We start from the raw sequence: 21,021 nt of genomic DNA, 5'->3' as shown, positions 1-21,021 counted from the left end.
TTGTGGTAGAAACAGACGCGTCCCAGTACGCCCTAGGAGGGGTGTTATCCCAGCGACACCCTCAAACAGGACAGTTACACCCAGTGGCATATTTCTCCAAAAGACTGACAGCCAGTGAACTAAATTATTCTATATCCGATAAAGAATTACTCGCCATCAAACGGGCTTGTGAAGAATGGCGCCATTATCTCTTGGGGGCCCAGCATACCATCGAGATATACAATGATCATCGAAATCTGTTGTTTCTGAAGACAGCGAGAGCTCTTACACCCCGCCAGCTTCGCTGGACCTTATTTTTTGCTGATTATGATTTTGTTATCAAGTATAGACCTGGCTCCCAAAACGGGAAAGCAGATGCGCTCTCTCGTTTTGAAGACCTTGAGAGACAGGGGGACCTGGAAAAACAGGAACCACCCTTGATCCTAGCAGAAGGTACCATAGCGGACTCCTCCCTAGCAGTACTAACCTCCCAGAACTTTCTCGAGGAAGTTAAAACGGCCCTGGCAGCCATGGATGCACGGGGTTGGATTCAGGAAGAACCCGAACACAGAGTCATAACTGACGATTTATGGTACCACTCGCACGTACTATACATACCCACGACCGATCTACAGAAACAGGTCATGGCCTGGGCCCACGAAACAACGTTGGGAGGACACATGGGAACCTCAAAAACCGTTGCCAATATAGAACGCTCCTTCTGGTGGCCGACGGTAAAGAAAGATACCAAAGAATACGTTAGTGGGTGTTCCATATGTGCCCAGGGAAAAGCGACACACCTGAAACCAGTGGGACTTCTACACCCTTTACCGATCCCTCCCAGGCCATGGCACACAGTCTCAATGGATTTTATCGTGGAAATGCCCCCCTGCAATGGATACACGGTAGTACTGGTGGTGGTGGACCATTTAACAAAAATGGGGCACTTCATACCCTTGAAAGGGCTCCCTACGTCCTCTGAATTGGCCCTTGTTTTCCTTCAGCATGTCGTGCGACTTCATGGGATACCCAATGTTCTAATTACAGACAGAGGATCCCAATTCACCTCCAGGTTCTGGAGAGAGTTATGCAAAGTCCTGGATATCGATGCCAGGCTCTCTACCAGTTTCCATCCTCAATCTGATGGAAAAACCGAACGCCTCAACCAGACAGTGGAACAATACCTTCGTTGTTTTTCCCTTCAGAGTGCGACCAGCTGGACGACCCTTCTCTGGACGGCCGAGTTTGCGTACAATAACTCAGAGCATTCTACATTGGGATGTTCTCCGTTCTTCTGTTTGTACGGATACCACCCCAACATGCTCTCCTTCGATTGGCCGATCCAAACACCAGTCCCTAGCATCCAAGAACATCACACACATCTGCGCACCGTGTTACAAGAAGCGAAACAACACCTGAAGACGGCACAGGAAGCTCAAAAAAGATTTGCCGATCGCAAAAGAACAAAAGAACCCGAATATCAGGTGGGGGACAGGGTGTGGCTGGCTACAAAGAACTTACATTTAAAAGGGGCCAACAAATTCAAACCAAAGTACATAGGTCCCTATACCATAGTGGAAGTAATCAACCCTGTAGCCATGAAACTATCCTTACCCCCGTCATGGAGAATACACCCAGTATTTCACGTATCCTTGCTCCAACCATGCTCTACTCACATTCGATTGCCAGAACGACCCCCCCCGATTGCAATCGAAGGTCAAGAGGAATACGAGGTGAAAGAAATCCTGGACTCAAGACTAATAAGGGGTAGGATTCAGTACTTGGTAGACTGGAAAGGTTATGGGGTGGAGGATAGAACCTGGGAACCGGTACAGAACCTCAATTGCCCTGATCTCGTTGAGAAATTCCATGAAGCCCATCCAGGTAAACCAGGACGACCGCCGAGACGACGTTCCTTAAGAGGGGGTTCTGTCATGCTCCTGTACTCACTAAGCGGAAGACGAAGATGCGAAGGTCGATTCCTCCCGTTCCGTCGCCACAAGGACGAAAAGACTACATTTCCCAGAGGCAGAGCCGTCTCCGAGGGGGCAGGACTCTGCGGCGTCGGAAACACATAAAAACACTTCCGGGACCTAGGAACGGCGCTTGACAATCCGTTCCGGACCCTGGCTTCAAGCGGACGCTTTCTTTCCCGCATAGGACAGAGTAAGGAAGCGAACATTCAGTTACCTGTTCCCGAAATCCCGTGAGGACTTCAAAAGAGCGGAGGGATTCCAACTGGGACCTCCGATTTTCCAGTCTTGTTTTGTTCCCGACATCCCGAGAGGACTTCAAAAGAGCGGAGGGCTCCCGTCTTCCCCCGGAGCCTCCGATTTCCTTCATTCCCGGAAATCCCTACTGTTCCTGTGGAGACGTGAGTACATTGGGAATCCCGAGTCTCCCGCAGACCCCCCCCCAGACCCGGATATCCTCCCCGAGTTCAGAGCACTTCCCCGTAGAGGTACACTGCTCTGCCCTATTGTTTATCTTCCCGAGTTAAGCACCTTCAGCCGGCTTCCTAAACATTGGGGAAGTTGGGGCGAACCATTGTCGGTCCCTGTGACTGAAACAGAGACGACACATACAGGAGCCTCTCGAGACAGTGTCTGGGAAACAGGTGCGCGGAAGGGTACTCCTTTTCAGGTACGTGACTTTCAAGAGGGAAATAGAGAAGAAAGGGTTCCTTCCCCTTGCACTAATGGTGAGTCTCCTCTTGTTCTTTCAGGCAGTTGCAGTGCCTCCCCGACCAGACCCCCTGCCCTGAGACCCTAAAGACCAAGGTGCTGTTCCTTGTCCCCCGGGCGCGTTCCCTCAGAGCTGTAAAATCAGTACACTTTGGGGTGAAGGTCTTCGGGGGCGAAGGAATCCTATTCTTCACGACATCGTCCCTGCTGGCTGCTACGCAGAGGTTAGTGGGCTGTATATTTTCTTTTTTGGTCTGCTGACATCCTGACAGAACCCTTTCTTCAGATTGGTTTGTCTGGTGGAACTGATATGGAAAAGCTTTCAAGAATCTTCCTTCATGTTTTAATTGTGAGCTCTTTAGAATAGTAGACCAGACCCTCTCCTGACTTTGGCAGAGAGAAGACTTCTTCTCAACTCAGCTGATTTCCCCTGCCCAGTGTCGAGATTCATGCTTGAGTACTGATATGTTTTCCCATGAACCTTAGTTTTTGTTCATTTGATGCTGACACCTTCCTTAGAATAGGGAAGTTCATTTATCTTCATCTTTGTCCTCATAACATACAAATTCAGACTGCATGACTATTTAAATATGTATAATCTTACAATATATTTTCTTCAATTTTGCTGATTGATTTGTAACCTGAATCAAATTGTTAATGAAACCTTTAAGGTTTGGACACCATCCTTTCTGTCATTCTTGTGGGACCACATTGATTTCACTGTAATTGAAATTTATTGAAATGGTTTGTCACTGAAGTGTAGGTAGTTGCTATACTATAGAAACGATCTAGCGCATGGACAAGTCCGGCCCATGCTCCTAACATTTATGGCCCGATTTGGAAGATCACCAGTGTTTTGGCAGTTCTGAAAGCACTCGCGGTGGCTAAGGAGTAAGTATTAATAGGGCTTTGCCTCTCAATTTGTCTAAGTCAAATTTGTGGTGTTACATCAACATTGTTTGTTTTGCATTGTAGCGATGTATTTGGCCAAATTGTGTGAATGCATATGCTATTAATGTTGAGCAGTTGAAGTTGTTATCAGGCTCATGGCAGTCCAAGATCCCAGACTAGAAAAGAAGTATTTTGTGATTTCACTTGACTGCTGAGGTTTGTAGTGTTGGTCCACGTGGTACTGTAGGTCGCACAATTAAGTTAGAAACCTATAAATGATCGTATGAGTGTACTAATAGTGATTGGTGTTTTTAGATCTATAGCACAAAGGCAAAACCATATTGGTCAGGGTGATTTTCCTTTGGTCGAGATTTTACTTGCGTGTATGCTAATGCTGGAAAATGTTATTCCTCATTATCCCCTTGAGAGAGATAACTTTCTTTACTGGAGCAGACAGGAGTCACTTGTTAATTGTGTTTTTGCAAAGTTTGCTTGCACAAAGAAATCATAAAGGAAGGAGAGCCGCTGCGAGGTGCTGTGATCCAAGTCATCCCGTACTGCGCTTGTATTGGTTGTTGCACGGTTAGTTGCCACGCTGTGATAAGTCTGTGTAGAGAGTGCCGTGCTGAGATTTCATATTAGTACTACCATGTATTATACTGTGATTTGATAGAAATCGCCACCTAGTTGAATTCACTGTTTACTCTTGTATTGTTAGAAATTACTGCAGAAATGAAATGTTTTAGGGTGCCCAGAGATATAGTGAGAGCTGCTGTCAAAAGGCGAGGACGCTCTATTGAAAAGTGCACCAGGTCATTACATGGCCATAAATGTATTTGTCTCGAACAATAGAACAAAATCACTGAAAAAAACTTGGAAGAAGAAAGCTGAGGGAGAGAAAGGTAATGAGATGCAGGAGAAGTCTGCCTCTGACAGTGATTCTAATAACAATTTCTTAGAGGACCTAATATCCTCCCGAACACCACTTTATAATGTTGTCCAGTCTGCTGGCAATGGCGGTGTTACCGGTAATGGTGATACTGCTTCTGCTGACCAAGATGTAACTCAGATTGGAGGACCCGCCCAACAGCCCCAGTTGTGACTGTTTCAGCACCGACATCTATTGTTATGACTGTCCCTATTTCTACTGTTCTAGTTGTACCCGTCCCTGGAGTGACAACCCCTGTTATAACAATCCAGACACTGACTGTTACCATTGTAACAGCCCTGATAGCCGTGGCCCTGGTACCTGGAGTTTCCAGGGCAGCTGCTTGATTGCCTGCTACCATTATTACTCTCATGAAACAGAATTCACCAGTGGCAATTTGGAGTCCAAACCAATTTAGGTTGGACCCTAGTGTTTAGAATCCCAGCCGTTCAAGGTTCCCCAGGATTCTTGTATTTTGGAGTGGTACCCCAAATGTTTGAAGAATCCCCAGAAAGTGCAGAGAATGAGGAGGTCGAAAATGAACCTGTGGTTCAGCCAAGTTTGAGACCTGTAGATATTTTCTGGTTGAGGACAGAGTTAGAGGAGCTCACTAGGATAAACCTTGACTTAGCCATGTGGAGCAGTATTGAGAAAATGAGCTTATATATTCCAACAAAACATTACCTGCCATCCAGTGCAAGCCCATGACAAATTAACAGCATTAGCAAATCAGTATTATGTAGACCTTTCTAGAAGTAAGACTTTATAGAGGAGCTTTGGAGCTCACTTAGATGATGGAGCGATTGTGAACATGAGGACTTCTGGGATGAAGTTACATGTTAAGGAGTTGGTCAGTTGCATACAGAATTAGAGTAGCCTAGATAAGGTAAGGGACAGTTGGGTCAGTAAAAAAGGGGAAAAAAAGAAAAAAGGAAAAAGCTGGTGGAATGATAAAGTTACCCCCAGATGGAGATATGGCTAAGACTTTCCCTTTGAGGGAGATACATGGCGGAAGGTCCGTGCATGTGCCCTGGAGTCGAGATTATCTTTTTGCATTTACAAATCAGTTCCCAAAATTGAGGGAGTGTCCCAATTTGTGGTCCACTCAGGTTGATTGATTTATGAAAATATCTAAAGAGTTGTGGGAAGATTTGAACACCGTTTTCGACATAGTGGTTCCAAGTGATATGTGGAATGAATGTAAGGTGTCGGTAAAGAGGCCAAATGCAGAACCTCATAGAGTGGCTGGGATGAATGCACCATCTCCTGATTGAAAAGTATAACCAGGTGATTAACGTTTTGAAACAACAGTTTCCACAAAAGGAAATTTATTGGTTGAAATTAATCATATTACTCAAGAGGTAAAGTCAGTACATGCTTATTATGAGCGTTTGATGCAGGTGTTCAGATAACATAGTGGGGTCAATAACCCAGAAAGGGGTGAAATGGGGTGAGATGAGCTATGTTGTGTCACAGTTTGTTCTTGGATTGCATCTGGAGATTAATCTGCGTATTTAACAGAATGTGATCTGTTGTCTAACTAAGCCTTTGGACAAAATACTTTGATATACGAAGTATTGTAGTGATGAGCAAGAAATGAAACAGGAAAGTCTTTTAAGGAAAATGTTATGATGGCCTAAACTACGCTTGCACAGTAGGAATTTCAAAATGGACCATACATGGGAAATATTGGTGGAATGCAAGCTTCTTGGTACCAAGGTGGATGACAGAAGATGTTCCACAAGGTAGATGTCATGGTGTGATAATTGATCTGTGTACAGAGATAGATGTGGCAATGTTAAGTGGGATAACGCATATCATTATTGAAATAAGTTGGCTCACTGGAATAGGGCATGTTGATTGAACCCCAAACCGACTGCCCAAATACAAAATGTTATTCCTATGCAGAAGCACAATATACCCATGCAAATACCGCAGAACCCTAACATGCCTCAAGCCCCGGTGATGTAGGTTCCCCAAACATCGATGCCTCAGCAAAATATGGGAATACGAGGTTCAATACGAACTAGGTTCCAAAAGCTAATTAGAACTCTTTTGCAAATCAAGCAGTAGTTTCCTGTCTTTGATGTGTCTGATGGTTATGGTTCTGATCAATCACATTATCGGTGCTTGAGGCGGGAGGTAGATTGTGTGCTTGGTGCAGTCGTGGAAGTAGACCTGAGAGATCCATACTTAGAAGGTGAGTGGCCACAAAAGGGTCATTCTTGATTGACACTGGTGCTACTCGTTCCACTGTCAGAAAAGCAGAATTCCCAAACCAGCTCTCTGGAAAACAGATCCACGTTGTAGATGTTGCTAATAAACAGATTACAAACTCTGGGTCACAGAAGGGTTAAGATACAGTTTTTCTAGAAGACCATCAATTTGTGATGTGTTATTCTGGTCCAGCCAACTTGTTAGGATGAAATCTTTTGTGCAGGTTAAATTGCACCATTTATTGTACACCGGATGGTGTTGAGTTTCGAATACATAATGAGAATGTTGATTTTAAAAAGGCCAGATGAGCAACAGCCATCTGGCTGCTTCCCGTAATGACTGTGGAAGACTTACACCCTGATTTGAAAGATACTGTGAAGCCCAAAGTCTGGGATTTTTCAGGTAAAGATATCAGACTTATTAAAGGTGTAGAACCTGTCCAAATTACTGTCACACCAATTCTTGAATATCCTCAAACGCCACAGTATAAACTCATACCAGAAACAATAGCTGGAATTGCTCCAGAGATTGAGTCCATGATACAGCACGGTATCTTAAAAGAGATTATGGAGATTCACCATGTAACTTTCCGATTATGGGCCTGCGGAAAACAAATGGTAAGTACTGCATTGTGCAGAACCTGCGAAACATTATTAGTATCATAGAAGTTCGTGGACTGTGAGCACACTTTTAAACTTGATCGCTTAGGGTCTTTCCCCCTAACAAAATGTCATATCTGTCAACACTCGCCTATGGCAGATTCCATGCAACCAATCCCGGTTGCATCTAAAATCCCTGCCCCCTCTGTCCGGATTCTGACTCATTCCCCCCCTTAAAGGCCTGCTAACTCAATTTCAGATCCCTTCCCCGCCACGTAGATGATATTTAGCTCTCTTTGGAAGTCCATTCGTGGGACTTAATGTTCCTAACTGAAACATGGATCAAAGACAGCTCTAACCCCGACCTCACTCTAGCCCTTCCGGCTGGCTACCGGATCCTTGGGGTCAACAGGGCTGATAATAAATCTGGAGGAGGAGTGGCGGTGGTTCTTTGCACTAGTTGGGAAATGTCACACAGGAAACTCGAAAATTTGGGGCCCTTAGAAGCCATGTTCTTCTGTATCACGATGGCCCCCAACGTCGTTATGGCCGGGATCTTGGTCTACAGACACCCTAACTCCCCTGCCCAGTCACCTGCTAGAACTGTACGATACAGCTGCAGACCTCTCGATCAAGCATGCTAATTTTACGATTCTTGGAGATTTCAGCGCACATACGGACGATGATAATTTCACCAAAGCTCGTCAATTAGTCGACACCCTTGAAGACCTAAATCTGACACAGCTGGTTAATGGCCCTACGCATTCTGCTGGTCACACGCTAGACCTGATCTTTACTAACAACCCCAATTTTAAAATAGGCCCCTCCCTCACCACTTACCTAGTCCGATCATTTCCTAATTCCTTTCAGCTTGGCACTGCCTACCCGTATCCCCAGACCCCCTCATAACTCAGAAAAAAGAAAGATTTGGGGCAACGTCACTAGCAATAGCATGACACCTGCACTTTCCTCTACTCACTTTCAACTGTTAGGGGACCCGGACTCAGACTCAGTAAGCTTTACCAGTTGGCTAACTTCAGCCCTAGACATTGTTCCCCCACTCAAACCCACTAACTCGTTAAGACTAAGACCATCAGCCCCTTGGTTCTCGCCTGAGCTCCATGCTGAGAAAAGTCACTGTAAAAAACTGGAGCGTGCCTGGAGATTATCTTACGATCTTGCGGCTAAGTCAGTATATAAAGCTGCCCTAAAAAATTTCCACAAACTAAAACGCACCACTATGATAGATTATTTTACTAATAAAACACTAGTGTAGTTCCCCCACCCATGTCCTTGTATAAAGGGCTATCAGATTTCTTTCAGGACAAAATTCATGATATCTATCCCACCTTTGCCCCCTCACAGCCTAATACAGAGCCTACTGCTAGGTTGGTCAGCAATGACACTTTGACCACTTTCCGCCCTATTTCTCCCGAAGCTTCACTTCAAAAACTTTTAACGTGTATATCTGGATCCCCCAACTATCCCTGCCTGGCTCAGTTCTTTAGACTCTTGGCACCCCTCATCAACGCCCCACTGAACCAGATCTGGAACACTTCTTTGTGCTGTGGCACCTTCCCAGCTGTATGGAAGCAGGTTTTTCTGGTGCCGATCCTCAAAAAGCCTGATGCCGATCCTACCGTTTAAAAAAATTACAGACCTATTTCCCTTCTACCGGCACCAGCAAATTTTCTTGAAAAAATAGTTCAGGAGCAAGTTTCCACTCACCTGGAATCTCGAAACCATTTTCATGACTCTCAGTCTGATTTCAGAACTGGCTACAGTACTAAGACCGCCCTTCTCGAAGTTTCCAAGAGCATCCGTGAGCGCGTCGATTCGGGCAAGGCAGCCATGCTAGTGCTTCTCGATTTGTCCACGACGTTTTATATGGCTTCCCACCCTATCCTTCTGGATAGGTTAAGCAACTTGGGTATTCAGGGCACGCCCCTGTCTTGGATCCGGTCCTTTCTGGGTAACCGGTCTCAACAAGTCTTTCTTCATCCTTTCATCTCGGATGAGAAACCCCTGCTCTGTGGGGTCCCCCAAGGCGCTGCCTTGAGCCCTCTCCTTTTTAACACCTACCTGTCACCTCTTGCGGTGCTGGTCGAATCCTGCGGGGTGAGGGTGATTTCCTACGCAGACGACACCCAACTGGTGTTTTCTTTTGAAGAACATTCCAAAGCAGCATTCTCTAACTTTAGAATTTGCCTAAGTAACATCTCGCCTTGGAGGTCATTCAACACTCTCAAGCTTAACTCGGGAAAAACCGAGGTATTCTTCTTTAACCAAAAAATTCCTCCCCCAACGTTTTGGTGGCCACCAGAGATGAATCCCCATCCCAAGCTGTTTGACTCGGTGAGAAATCCCGGCTACAGGTTTGACAATGAACGTTCTTGCAAATCTCAAATTAGACATGTGTCCGCTTCTTGCTTTAGGAAGCTCCGCATGCTGTGTAAATTCCTCCACTTCCTTCCCCTGGAGTCCCGTTGGACGGTAATTTGTGCTTTAATTACATCCCATCTGGACTACGCCAACAGTCTCTACCTGGGGGCACCTGCCTATTTGATTAGGCGTCTACAGATTGTACAAAACGCTGCGGACAGAGTGATTTGTAAAATACCATTCCGTCACTCGATCACCCCCATTTGAGGAAGCTTCACTGGTTACCGGTGATTAAACGCATTGAATTTAAGGCTCTCACTCTTGCATTCAGAGCTTTTCGGGAACAAGGCCCAGCATACCTAAGAGCTAGACTCAAGCACTATCGTCACGACCAGACACTCACATCAAACCACCATCGTCACCTTGCTATCCCCCGTTTTCGCAAGTCTAGAACGGGTAGCAGAGCCTTCGCGGTTATAACCTCTAAACTCTGGAATGCTCTGCCACTCTCCTTCCGCTCATCTGAGTCAGAACCTATCTTTCGATGTGCCTTAAAAACCTGGCTGTTTACCAACCCCTAGTTCTCCTCTCCGCACCTGTCATCTGTCATCTGCCTTAGCGCCGGAACACCGCCTTTGGGGGTAGCTGTGCGGTTTATAAACTCCTAAAATAAATAAATAAAATAGTTCCATGTCATCCTGTGGTATTGAATCCTGCTGTGGTTTAGTTTCGGATACCATTTGAAACTGAGTGGTTCGCAGTAATTGACCTAAGCCAAGCATTCTTTTCCATCCCACTACATGAAGAGAGTCAGTTTTTCTTCACCTTTCAGTTACAGAATACAATTTTGGCATGGGGCTGAGTTCCACATGGTTATATGGAAAGTCCTTCAATCTTTAACCAAATCTTGAAAAGGAATTTGGAGTCTCTGAAGTTACCATCTAGTGCAGTGTGTGGGTGATCTGATGGTAGCATCGATGTCGCAAGAAGCTTGCAGACAGGACATCATTGATTTGTTGAATCACTTGTCTGAGAACGGATACACGTTGTCCCCAGAGTAAACTGCAGTACTATCAGAAAGAGGTCCTGTACTTACAGCTTCACATTGAGAAGGGAGCAGGAAAAGTGTTGTAAGAGAGAATCTCTGCCATTTTGAAAGTGAACCCTCCCACTACACAGAGAGATGTCAGAATGGTTTTTGGAAATGGTGGGTTACTGTTGTCATTAGATTCCCAACTTTTTCTTAGTGGTTAAACCTCTACAGAGGTTAGGTTGACACACAAAGATGTATCCGATTTGGTACCATGGTTCATCAACAGCATGAATTCCTTCCTAGAGTTGGGAGAAAATCTTTGTCGAGTCCCAGGTCTGGGAATGCCAGATTATAGTAAAGAGTTAGTCTTATTTTGCAGTGAGATAGAGGGCTGTGCTCTGTCAGGGCTTACTCAAATGCATGGTGATTCTCGAAGAATTGTTGCATTATTTCTTGCTGTACTTGACCCCTTAGCTGCAGGATTGCCTGTTTGCCTTAATGAGGTAACAGAGGTCGGTGTCAACATTGAGCAGAGTGAGAATATAGTTATGGGCTATCGTCTTACAATAATTGCCCCTCACTCTGTAGAAATATTGCTTACCAGTACTAAGACATAACACCTAAGCAACAGCAGACTAACCCGCTATGAGCAGATCACACTTGCTGCTGATAATATTCTGTTGAAAAGGTGTTGAAGTCTCAATCCTGCCACACTGGTACCTGAGGCTGAAGGGGGAGTTTGAGCATGACTGTCTTGATTTTACAGAATTGTGCACCAAGCCAAGACCTCATATAAAAGATTAACCCCTTGCAGAGCCTATGTATTGTTTGTTGATGCCTCATGATTGAGAGATAACGAGGGACATTTGAGAGCTTCTTCTGCTGTTTGTACAGTTCAAGATGTAGTGGAAGTCTCCTGGCTCAGCTGTGTAACTTCTGTCTATCAGGCTGAATGTGTCACTCTTGCCAGAGCTTGCTGTGTCTTGGACCAATTGAAAAGTACTATTTCAATATGGCTTTGGTGTTGTCCATGATTTCAGACAGTTGTGGTCACTAAGTAGATTTATGACACCATCAAGGTCCCTGATTTGAAATGGGTAATATGTTATAAAACTTCTCGAGGCCTTGCAGATGCCCATAGAAATTGCTGTCCTGAAGTGCGCAGCATACAGGAGTGCAAGTGATTATGTGAGATCTGGTAACCGGTGTGCCAATGAAGTCACCTAGTAGTGCAATTATGGGTTCTGTGCATTTAATGGAGACTATTCAAATTAGCCTGAAAATGAGACCAATTTCAATTTCTTGTCTGTTGCTTATACTTGGGAAGAAGTTAAGAGGTTGCAGGAAAAAGTGGCAGAAAGCAAGGCTGTGTTAGAGCAGGATGTGTTAAGAATGAGGACGATATTTGGGTTTTAGCTGATGGAAGACCTGTATTACCACACAGTTTCTTGTATCCAATGGCTAAACACTTTCATGGTCCCACACACATAAAGAGGGATGCAATATTGAGGTTGTTTAGACAGAACTGGTTTAACCCCTGATTCAGGATGGTAAAGGATGTGTTGAGTACCAGCAGATAAATGTGGGGAAAAGAACACTAGTTACTATGAGTCACTTAGGGAGATCAGGAGTTCCTTTCGACAGAATGCAGTTCGATTTTATCGAAATGTCTATCTGTACTGGGCTGAAATTTGTCCTGTTTAAGTTGTGGATTGTTTCCAATTGGGTTGAAGCGGAGGAATCACAGTCTCACTGTGGTCAAACTGTTGTTGTGTGAACTGGTTCGGATTCTCTGTTTCTTTGGAGTGAGACCGAGGGACTCATTTTAATAATGAAGTCTTGAAAATGCTTTGTGTAGCTCTTTAGTTAGAGCAACGACGGCACTGTAGTTCCCGACCCGAGGCTTCTGGCATTGTGGGGCAGGTAAATGGAATGCTGAAGGCCCGATTGGTGAAAGTGTGTGCGTCTACCTCTTTGAAGTGGCCGGACGCTTTGCCCTTGGTGTTGATTAGTCTCCAAAATACACCCGATCGGCGAACAAGACTGTCTCTCTATGAAATCCTCATGGGGAAGGCCATGGGATTGCCTGTTGTGCCTGCATATGCGTTTGTGAATATCACATAATACATGGTTCTCAACTACTGCAGAGGACTGGTTGATGTGGTGCGTTCTGTCTCTCACCAGATTGAATCTGCCACTGTCCTCCCTCAACAGGAACAGTGCCACAATGTCAGTCTAAGGGACTGGGTCCTCATCAAAAAGCACATTCAAAAGTAATGCCTGGAGCCCTGGTGGAAGAGCCCCTACCAAGTCATTCTGGTCACCATCACAGCTGTCACGTGCAGTGTACTGCCAAACTAGGTACACGCCTTCCATACTCAGCGAGTGAGAGGTTGTTGGGTCTTCAGATCGTAGCGATCTGGAATGTGGAATTGTTTTCATGTGAGGCAGTGTCAGTTGGCTGTTTCCCTGATGCCTTGCTGGTTGTACTCATATACTTGTGAAGGAAAATAAAGTTATCCTACCGGCAAGGCTGCTCTGCGTTCCTTTAATTGGATCTTTTCATAAGTCCAACTAAAGAGGTGGTAAATCCTATTAATGATATGCAACAGCAGCCTTGTGAATACCCCAAAGGAACAGAAGGGGTGAAGTGAACACCCAATTACCTTAGAGTCCTCCTGTGATCCAAGTTCCAGAAGTAGCTCAAAGTTTAAGGAAAGTCCTGAGTCTGTGGTGAATGAATCAGCGGTAACCACATTAAATCAGCCTCATGATGAGATGATTGATGACACTGATCCTGGTGAAGGACCGAATAATATGACCACTAGTGACCAGGGTAGAGTGGCCAAGGGGCCAAGAGAGACTGAGAATGAGCTTTTCTGTTGAACTCATTCCACAAACTGTCACCAATGAGACAGTGTTGACTGGGTTGAGTGATAGTGAAGATGAACAGCCAGTACTCAGGAGATTGAAATGAGTGAGGGTGCCTTGTCTGATGTACTCTGCTCTGAGTGCACTTACTATGCTGACAGTGAACTTGATCATATAACATCTGATTTTGTTCATTAGGGAACTGTACCAAGGGACCAATTCGATCTATGTATGTTCCAGGAAACATGAGCTGTTACGCCACACTTTTGGTCTCCGATTGCAAGTTTTGACCGACCTGCTCATTTCTCAGGGAAGGGCAGGCTGTCGGGGGGCCTCGCAATGTGGTTGAGAACCCCTTTGAGTTGTACTTCTAAAGTTATTGACTAAGGGTCCCCTGACGTGCTATGTGTGCTCTTGCAATTTCCTGATGGGTTTTTATTATGTTTGTATAATGTTTTTTGTAGGCACAAAGGTAACACAGCTGGTCTAGCTGCTATTGATGTAATAAATGTGCACCTTTCATCTCTCTCAGTTGATGTTTTTAGAAATGTGGTGGGGGATTATAATTTTGAATCCCTTGGTATTGCCACCGATGCACTTAGTGGAGAAGAGAATTAAGTATGGGCAATTCCGGCACTTACACTCCAACCGATTAAAAAATGTTTGGCAGCAGTTCTGCAATTAAATACCTTTACCCTCAGTAATGGCTTGCAAACCTGTAACGGGAGGACCCCATAAGATAAAGAGGGGAAGGTCACCTTCAATTGGCAGTGTGAGGCTAGTCGCATAGATTATATATTGATGGATGTTAGGTTGTGGGCACAAGTAATTCACATGGAGGTGGTTTCTAGACAGCAACCACAATGCCTTAAACCTCTCCTTGAGCTCGCTGGGATCTAGAATTCTACCACATGACCTAGAACCCATTGATAGGAGGATTTTGCCAACCAGCAATTTATGTAGGCTGAGATGAAGTGTTATTGCTGCCAACTCCAACTATTCATGCCCAGCTGTACAAGGCCATTGCTACAGCTTTTGAAGCAGTCCTGGCACTAAGATGAAGTTCACTTGCAGTGTCCTCATGGGAGGAGCTTACTGACACCCATACTTCCTTGTTCTGCTCCATAAAAGAGCTTTTTTTGGTAGAAGCTAGGACTCTATTTCCAATAAGGAGCTTAGAGGGCAATAATGTGCCAAGACACCCTCCACTCAACAACTATTCTTAAAGACCTGGCACAAATTAGATCATGAGATGCCTAGATGGGAGCCATTACTGGCTGTAACTAAGGGGAAAGACCATCGCTTATTTTAACAAATAGTGGCTAATAAGGGTCATGACCCCGCAGCCCTACTGTGTAGTAATATGACAGCTGTCGCTTGGGTTGAACATTTCTCAGGCCTGTGCTGGCATTACGTGGGGATGAATGAGCCGGCCTTGTTGCCCTATACTGAGTTAGCAGGGCACGCAAGGGTGTGACCTTGGCCCTACACATACCAGCTGGGCTACCCCAGGGGAATGGAAAAAGGAGTGTCAATCATCTAGTGTTTCACCTGCATCTGCCTAGTCATACCGGATTGATTGTGTTCCCAGCCCTATCACCACGAGTGACGTTGCCACCACAAGTGATTGAACTACACCAGGGACGGCACATGGCTAGATAAGGTACCTGGAGACTTGTTTAATGTTGAGGAGATTTGGTGCCCTTATTTTGCCCTTTTTTAAATAATATCATGAATGAGCTTAGCATGCAGCAGACTTGGACAGGTTCTGAAAGCGTCCCAATCTATAAGAAGGGCCTTAGGTCTGTCAAATTGAAATACCGCCCTATCAGTCTTATTGACAGCACACGGAAACTCTTTAATCGAACCGTGTTGAGCAGACTGCAAGCTTTGACTGAGGATGTAGAAGTGTTGACTCCTTCCCAAGCTTGATTCAGGGCAGAGACAAGCACTATTGACCAAGTGCTCCAATTACAACTAGTGGGCGCCTCTATGTCATCTTTGTCGACCTACTGTCGACCTTTGATCTAATTCATAGGGAGGGCTTGTGGGCAGTTCTAAATAATATGGGGGTACGAAAATATTTGATTGATGTGTTCAGGAGGGTTCATCTGGATAACTATGAGCAGGTTAGGTGTGGGCCTGCTGGGGAGTTGACAGACCCCATGCCAGTGTCCTGGGGGTAAGTCAGGGGTGTGTCTTAGCCCCCGCTTTGTTTCTGTTATACATTAATTACCTGGCAACCACATTAGAGCAGTGTAAGCATGCTTCCCCGATTCTGGCAAACAGGAAGGTCTCGGATCTCCTGTTTGCAGACGACACCTTACTTGTCTCGAAATCCCCAATGGGTATCCAAAAATTGCTGGGTCAGTTTGGTGTCTTCTGCAAGCAGAGAGGGCTGGAGATCAACCTTAACAAAACAAAATATATGGTATTGAATCCCTGCCAGACAGCCACGTTGCACCCAGTCCTTAATGGCTCTCCACTGGAGAAGGTTTGTACCTTTGAATACCTAGAGTTCACCCTCAATGAGCATTTTGGTTCGTCACCCCAGATCCAAAAGTGTAAACTTAGATTAGAACATTATACTGGTGGTATCCTGAGAGCCTTGAAGGGGTCCAGCGTTTGCCCAATAACACCCACATTGCAAATTTATAACTTGCAAGCTCTGGTTTCTATATGGTGTGGAACTTTGGGAGCACGGCAATGTGAATGATATGGAATTGACAGAAAATAATTTTCTCCGATTCCTCACAAATCTCCATGCCAGCACTCCCACTAGTACAAATTCGATTAGATCTTGGCATTCAACCACTTGCCCTCAGAGTAAAACTCAGACCGCTGTTGTATTGGGGGAGGATTTGGTCCTCAGCAGGCATATTGCTCTTTTGGCTGGGCCTGGAAGAAATCTTAAAACTCCCTTTGCCTATTAGGATCCCATAGTTGGGGTACATTAGACGCTGTCATGAAGAGATTGGGTGCGGAAATGTGTGGGCCCATCAAAAACATTGTGTGATGTTTCCAAGTCCATGCTTAACGAGCTGTATTGGAGACATGCAGATGGTAGACCCTACAAGGCTGAGGGGGAAGTACCCTGACCTTGGCTTTCCTTTAATTTAAAGACACCTACTGTCTGTTAGAGTAAATGGATACAGTTGAGCCCCTGGCTGACGATCTCTCAATATTAGGTTCCGCATCGGGACCTTGCTGCTTCGATCATTTACTGTGAAGTGGAAATGCCCCCAGGCTGAACCTGACCAGCACAGTCCTTTCTTTCCTGAGGTCAAGGAAACCGTAGACCATGTCCTGTAATTCTGCCTGCAATATGATGCACATAGGAGAAATTGGATTTTGCTGCAGTGCCTCAATCTGGGCATCAGGGACTATAAAACTGCAACTAGGACACTTAAGACAGACACCGCTCAGCAAATTGTATTTGCTGTTTCTCGCTTTCTCACATATATGTGGAAACATGGACAGAAAAGGGTTGTTGCTTAGTGCCTAGTGCCCAGAACTTGTCTGTCTTTATTCTGTATCCTGCAGTCTCCTGTGATTTTATAAACTGCATTTTGCTTTTGAATATGGACTTCCAGCGCATGTACAGTACAAAAGTATGTCTAGGAACTCTGAAACTAACTTTGATCTAAACTTGTAATTGTTGTGGTGTATCCCTCATATGCTGCTAGTTCTTATTCTTGCGTGCTTTTCTAACTATTTTTAATTGTGTTAATTTTAAGCATTTTAATGACTTAATGATTTTAATGTTTTGATTTATTGTTATATCTGCTTTTATGGCAATAGCCGAAATAAAGTTCAATAAAGTAAAGGAACTGTGCTAACTGAGTCTCCACAATGTAGGTCCACATACCAAAGTATTTAACTTTCTGAATTGATCACAATCATCATAACAAACTGTGTCTATGAACGTAATTTCATTGAACTTTAATGAACTGAGCTGTGATGAACTTTGGATTTGTTTATTTACGAAGATTCCCTAGGGCCAAGACTGCAGTGGAAGAGTAGGGAGGTAATTCTAGAAGAAGGTGGAGTAGGGTTAGAAATGACTCCCCAAGACTGCTCTACTTAAAGCCAATTTCCTCCAAATCACAAAATCCGTTTTTTTATTTGCACAAGTAGAAACGTTGCAGAATGTATAAGCCTGCTTGCTGCTATTCTACTCTAGAGGTATACTGTAGAGAAAAAATATATATACTTACCAAAGTTCAGCGTAGGCTAGTTATAGCTGGAGTATTAATTGTTGCTATCATATTTATGACGGCTTTATTAGTCATCTTAAGTTCCCCTGCAGACATTAGTCCTGTTAGGTCCACACCCAAGCCTATTAACCATGCACAATCTGTAGAAGTTTAACATAGTTTTGACATTAGGATTTTAAACCAAAATAATTCAGAGGGATGCTTTTCTACAAATGCATTTTCAGGATTACTACAAGAGTACAAACATACAGTGGAGGTAAAGGGCTGTTACGTATGCGCTCACTTGCCTGCTTTGGTAGCTGAGGGAGTTTCCTACCATCATTTTCATCTATCTTACGCCATCAACTGTAATATTCTGATCAGGCTTTTATATAGATACGTATGCTTTAAATATTATTTTTAAAAGTATGATTTAATACTTTTAAAGTTCTTCTTAATAAGTGCATGAACCCTCATCCTGAGGCAAACAAAATCGCATTTCTTTTGACCCCCCTCATAAATTGGACCATGATCGTGCCCATAGATTGAATTTGAAATGTGCTGTGAATCCTGTTGAGAAGCAGTTGATCCATGATCTAGATGCAAGAAGGGTTTAAATATACCACCATTCAATGGGGGAGAGGATGTTTTCAAGAACCCGTGGAAGAGAAGGAAGGTGAATATAAGGAGAAGGGAATATATCCTAAGTTGAAATTGGATTGGCAATATAAAGGGAAGTTGTGCATTTACTAGTAGGAAAGTGCAGACAGGAATAAGCATTTGAGACTGTGTGTGTGTGAACATACATTTTCAATTTTAGGTGCCCCTGCTGAAATTCTTACAGCAGCAGATCGTTATTCCTGGAGTTTCTTTTGTGTCTGGATAGTACGCTTATTTTAATTTGCCAGAACTTTGGGCAGGCACTTGTTATCTTGCTTTAGTGTTCCCAGAAATATATCACGTAAGTAATTAAGATACGCCTGAAAAAAGGATCATTGAGTAGACCTAAACGTAGTGGTACCTCGCAATTAGTAGGAGACATATTTGGACCTATGATTCCTTCAGTAGCTGGTGTCTTAAATCATTTAAAGATTAGAAAGCTTTCCACAGTTGTGGACAAACTTTCTGCTAGTACAACTGGTGCATTGTTGGCTGTAGATTCAGAGGCCGATGATGGCAAAACTGATGTGCCACTTGTATGTTATTGCCCCAGGATACCCTTTACATTTTCAATTTGTGTTGCATCACATTGAATGGTCTTCTTGTATTAAATACTACGTTCTTATTTTTTAGGCCGGACCTGATAGACATGAATATCGTTGCTGTTCAAAGCAACACCGCAAATTTAGAAAATGCTTTTTATGTTGCTGAGAAACTTGGCGTAACTAGACTTCTAGATCCTGAAGGTAAATCTACTCTTGCACCTCCCATTAGATTGAAGTCTTTGTATTTGTGCCTGCATACCTATCTGCATGTTTTATTCTTTTAATGAGTGAATGTAGATTACCAAAAATTGAAACATAATTGAGATATTTGGTTATGTTTGAGTAGCGGATTCCGCTCTGATGCAAACTTGTAAATTGGTGTTCTTTTGACATTTTGATAGATGTGGATGTCTCCTCCCCTGATGAAAAGTCAGTAATTACGTATGTGTCATCACTTTATGATGTGTTTCCCAAAGTACCAGAAGATGGTGAAGGCATCAATGCAAATGTAAGTAACTCACTTGGACATTACATAGGATGTACGAATACACATCTTTATTAAAAAAAATAACCTTTGTAATGTATGTTTTTTCATTGTATGGTAATCAGAATCATACAGGTGTGATAGCTCAAGATCACATGAATAAAATGTTCTACTTTTCATGCTAAAATGGACAAATTCATTTTTTTTATAGTAGACTTAAAATGTTGCTTCAAATTTTAATATGTTCGCTGCCTTTTTCTGAAACATATTTTATGTGTTTTTCATAACTGTCTTTTCTTGCCTACATTCTACAGAATTCTATTAGTGTAGCTTTCCCCCATCAGGAGAACAAAGAAAATCACCATTAAGCGTTCTTATTAATTAGTTTTACCAGGATGAGTAGCTTTCGGTTGAAGTCCACTAGATTTTACCCATAAAGCATGGGTCTCCAACCAGTAGGTCGGGAGCTATTGGTAGCTTGGCAGCTGCCTGGCAGTAGCTCGCGGAAGGCTAGTCCACTCCATAGAGAGAGTCTAAGCTCATTGAAGGAGGCAGTGAAGCCGGCCAAACCAATGGCGGGTATCCACACTAACATACACTATGAACGCCTGTGATAGTGGGATGGCCGGCAAAATAACCACCTTTTTCCACTTGCATTCAGGCAAGGTTGCATAGAGATTGGTCATGTTACAGGCCCTGTTCTATCAATCACACTGTGTGAATAAACACTCGGACACGAAGGAATGACAGAAGGACCAAGAGTAGAGTCAGCGTTGCAAAGGGTGGTTGTTATCATTAATGCTATTGGGGTAGATCAGAATAGGAATCGTAGTGGGCGCGTTCATATTGTATCAGTTACAATATTCATGAGTAGTTCAGGGTGATATTCATTGATCAGAAGAAGCTCCCATCATAGAAAAGGTTGGTGACACCTGCACAAAACCCATCCTTGATGTTTACTCCAGAGGTCTGACCATCTCTTAGTGCCAGAACTTATAAAGCGTTAAAGAGAAAGATTACAAAACGCGAATATGGGATCCACTGGAGGCTGAAAAAGAAAGCTTTCGGTGGTTTCCTGAATTGAACCCTTTTATACAGATTCTAAAACTAATTTGGGAGTTCACTTCAGAAAGATGGTACCTTGACCATTTTCCTCTCTATTTAGATGACCCCGAGTACATCCCTGGAACATATGGGGTTATTTTTTCAGACATTTGCACAAGATGCACTCCATTAGCACATTTACATTTTAGACTGAAAAAAGTGACGGTGTTGCATTTCTTCAGAGACACCCAGCGCAGGCCTCTCTGATCCTGAGAAACAGGGCCACATTTTTACAGCCCAAAAACAAGACATGCTATGGTATTTTTCACATCCTGAAGCCTCTTAACTTGCTTAATCTCAGGTGCATTCATTGGCATAATCTAGTTTTGCACTGATCAGAGACCCGATGACCATCAGTTGCTATTTCTGAGGGATATATGTAAGGACATGTTTGCTCTGGCACAGCCAAAAAGAGTCTCCAGCTTAACGTTACCAGTTTTGAAGCTTA

General features: G+C 43.8%; 1 protein-coding gene across 14 annotated transcripts in view; it reads left to right on the top strand.

The window, feature by feature from the left end:
* DST (dystonin) overlaps nt 1-21,021 on the top strand; it is a 1,436,897-nt gene that overhangs the window by 616,775 nt on the left and 799,101 nt on the right. For all 14 annotated transcript variants that reach the window (XM_085610880.1, XM_085610881.1, XM_085610884.1 and 11 more), the window contains 2 exons: nt 19,074-19,186; nt 19,387-19,493. In XM_085610880.1, coding sequence (XP_085467006.1) covers nt 19,074-19,186; nt 19,387-19,493 — 220 coding nt within the window. The remainder of the gene's footprint in view (nt 1-19,073; nt 19,187-19,386; nt 19,494-21,021) is intronic.

The sequence above is a fragment of the Triturus cristatus genome, chromosome 6 (assembly GCF_964204655.1).
Source record: "Triturus cristatus chromosome 6, aTriCri1.1, whole genome shotgun sequence".
NCBI classification, from domain to species: domain Eukaryota; kingdom Metazoa; phylum Chordata; class Amphibia; order Caudata; family Salamandridae; genus Triturus; species Triturus cristatus.
This window is presented reverse-complemented; position numbering and strand designations above follow the sequence as displayed.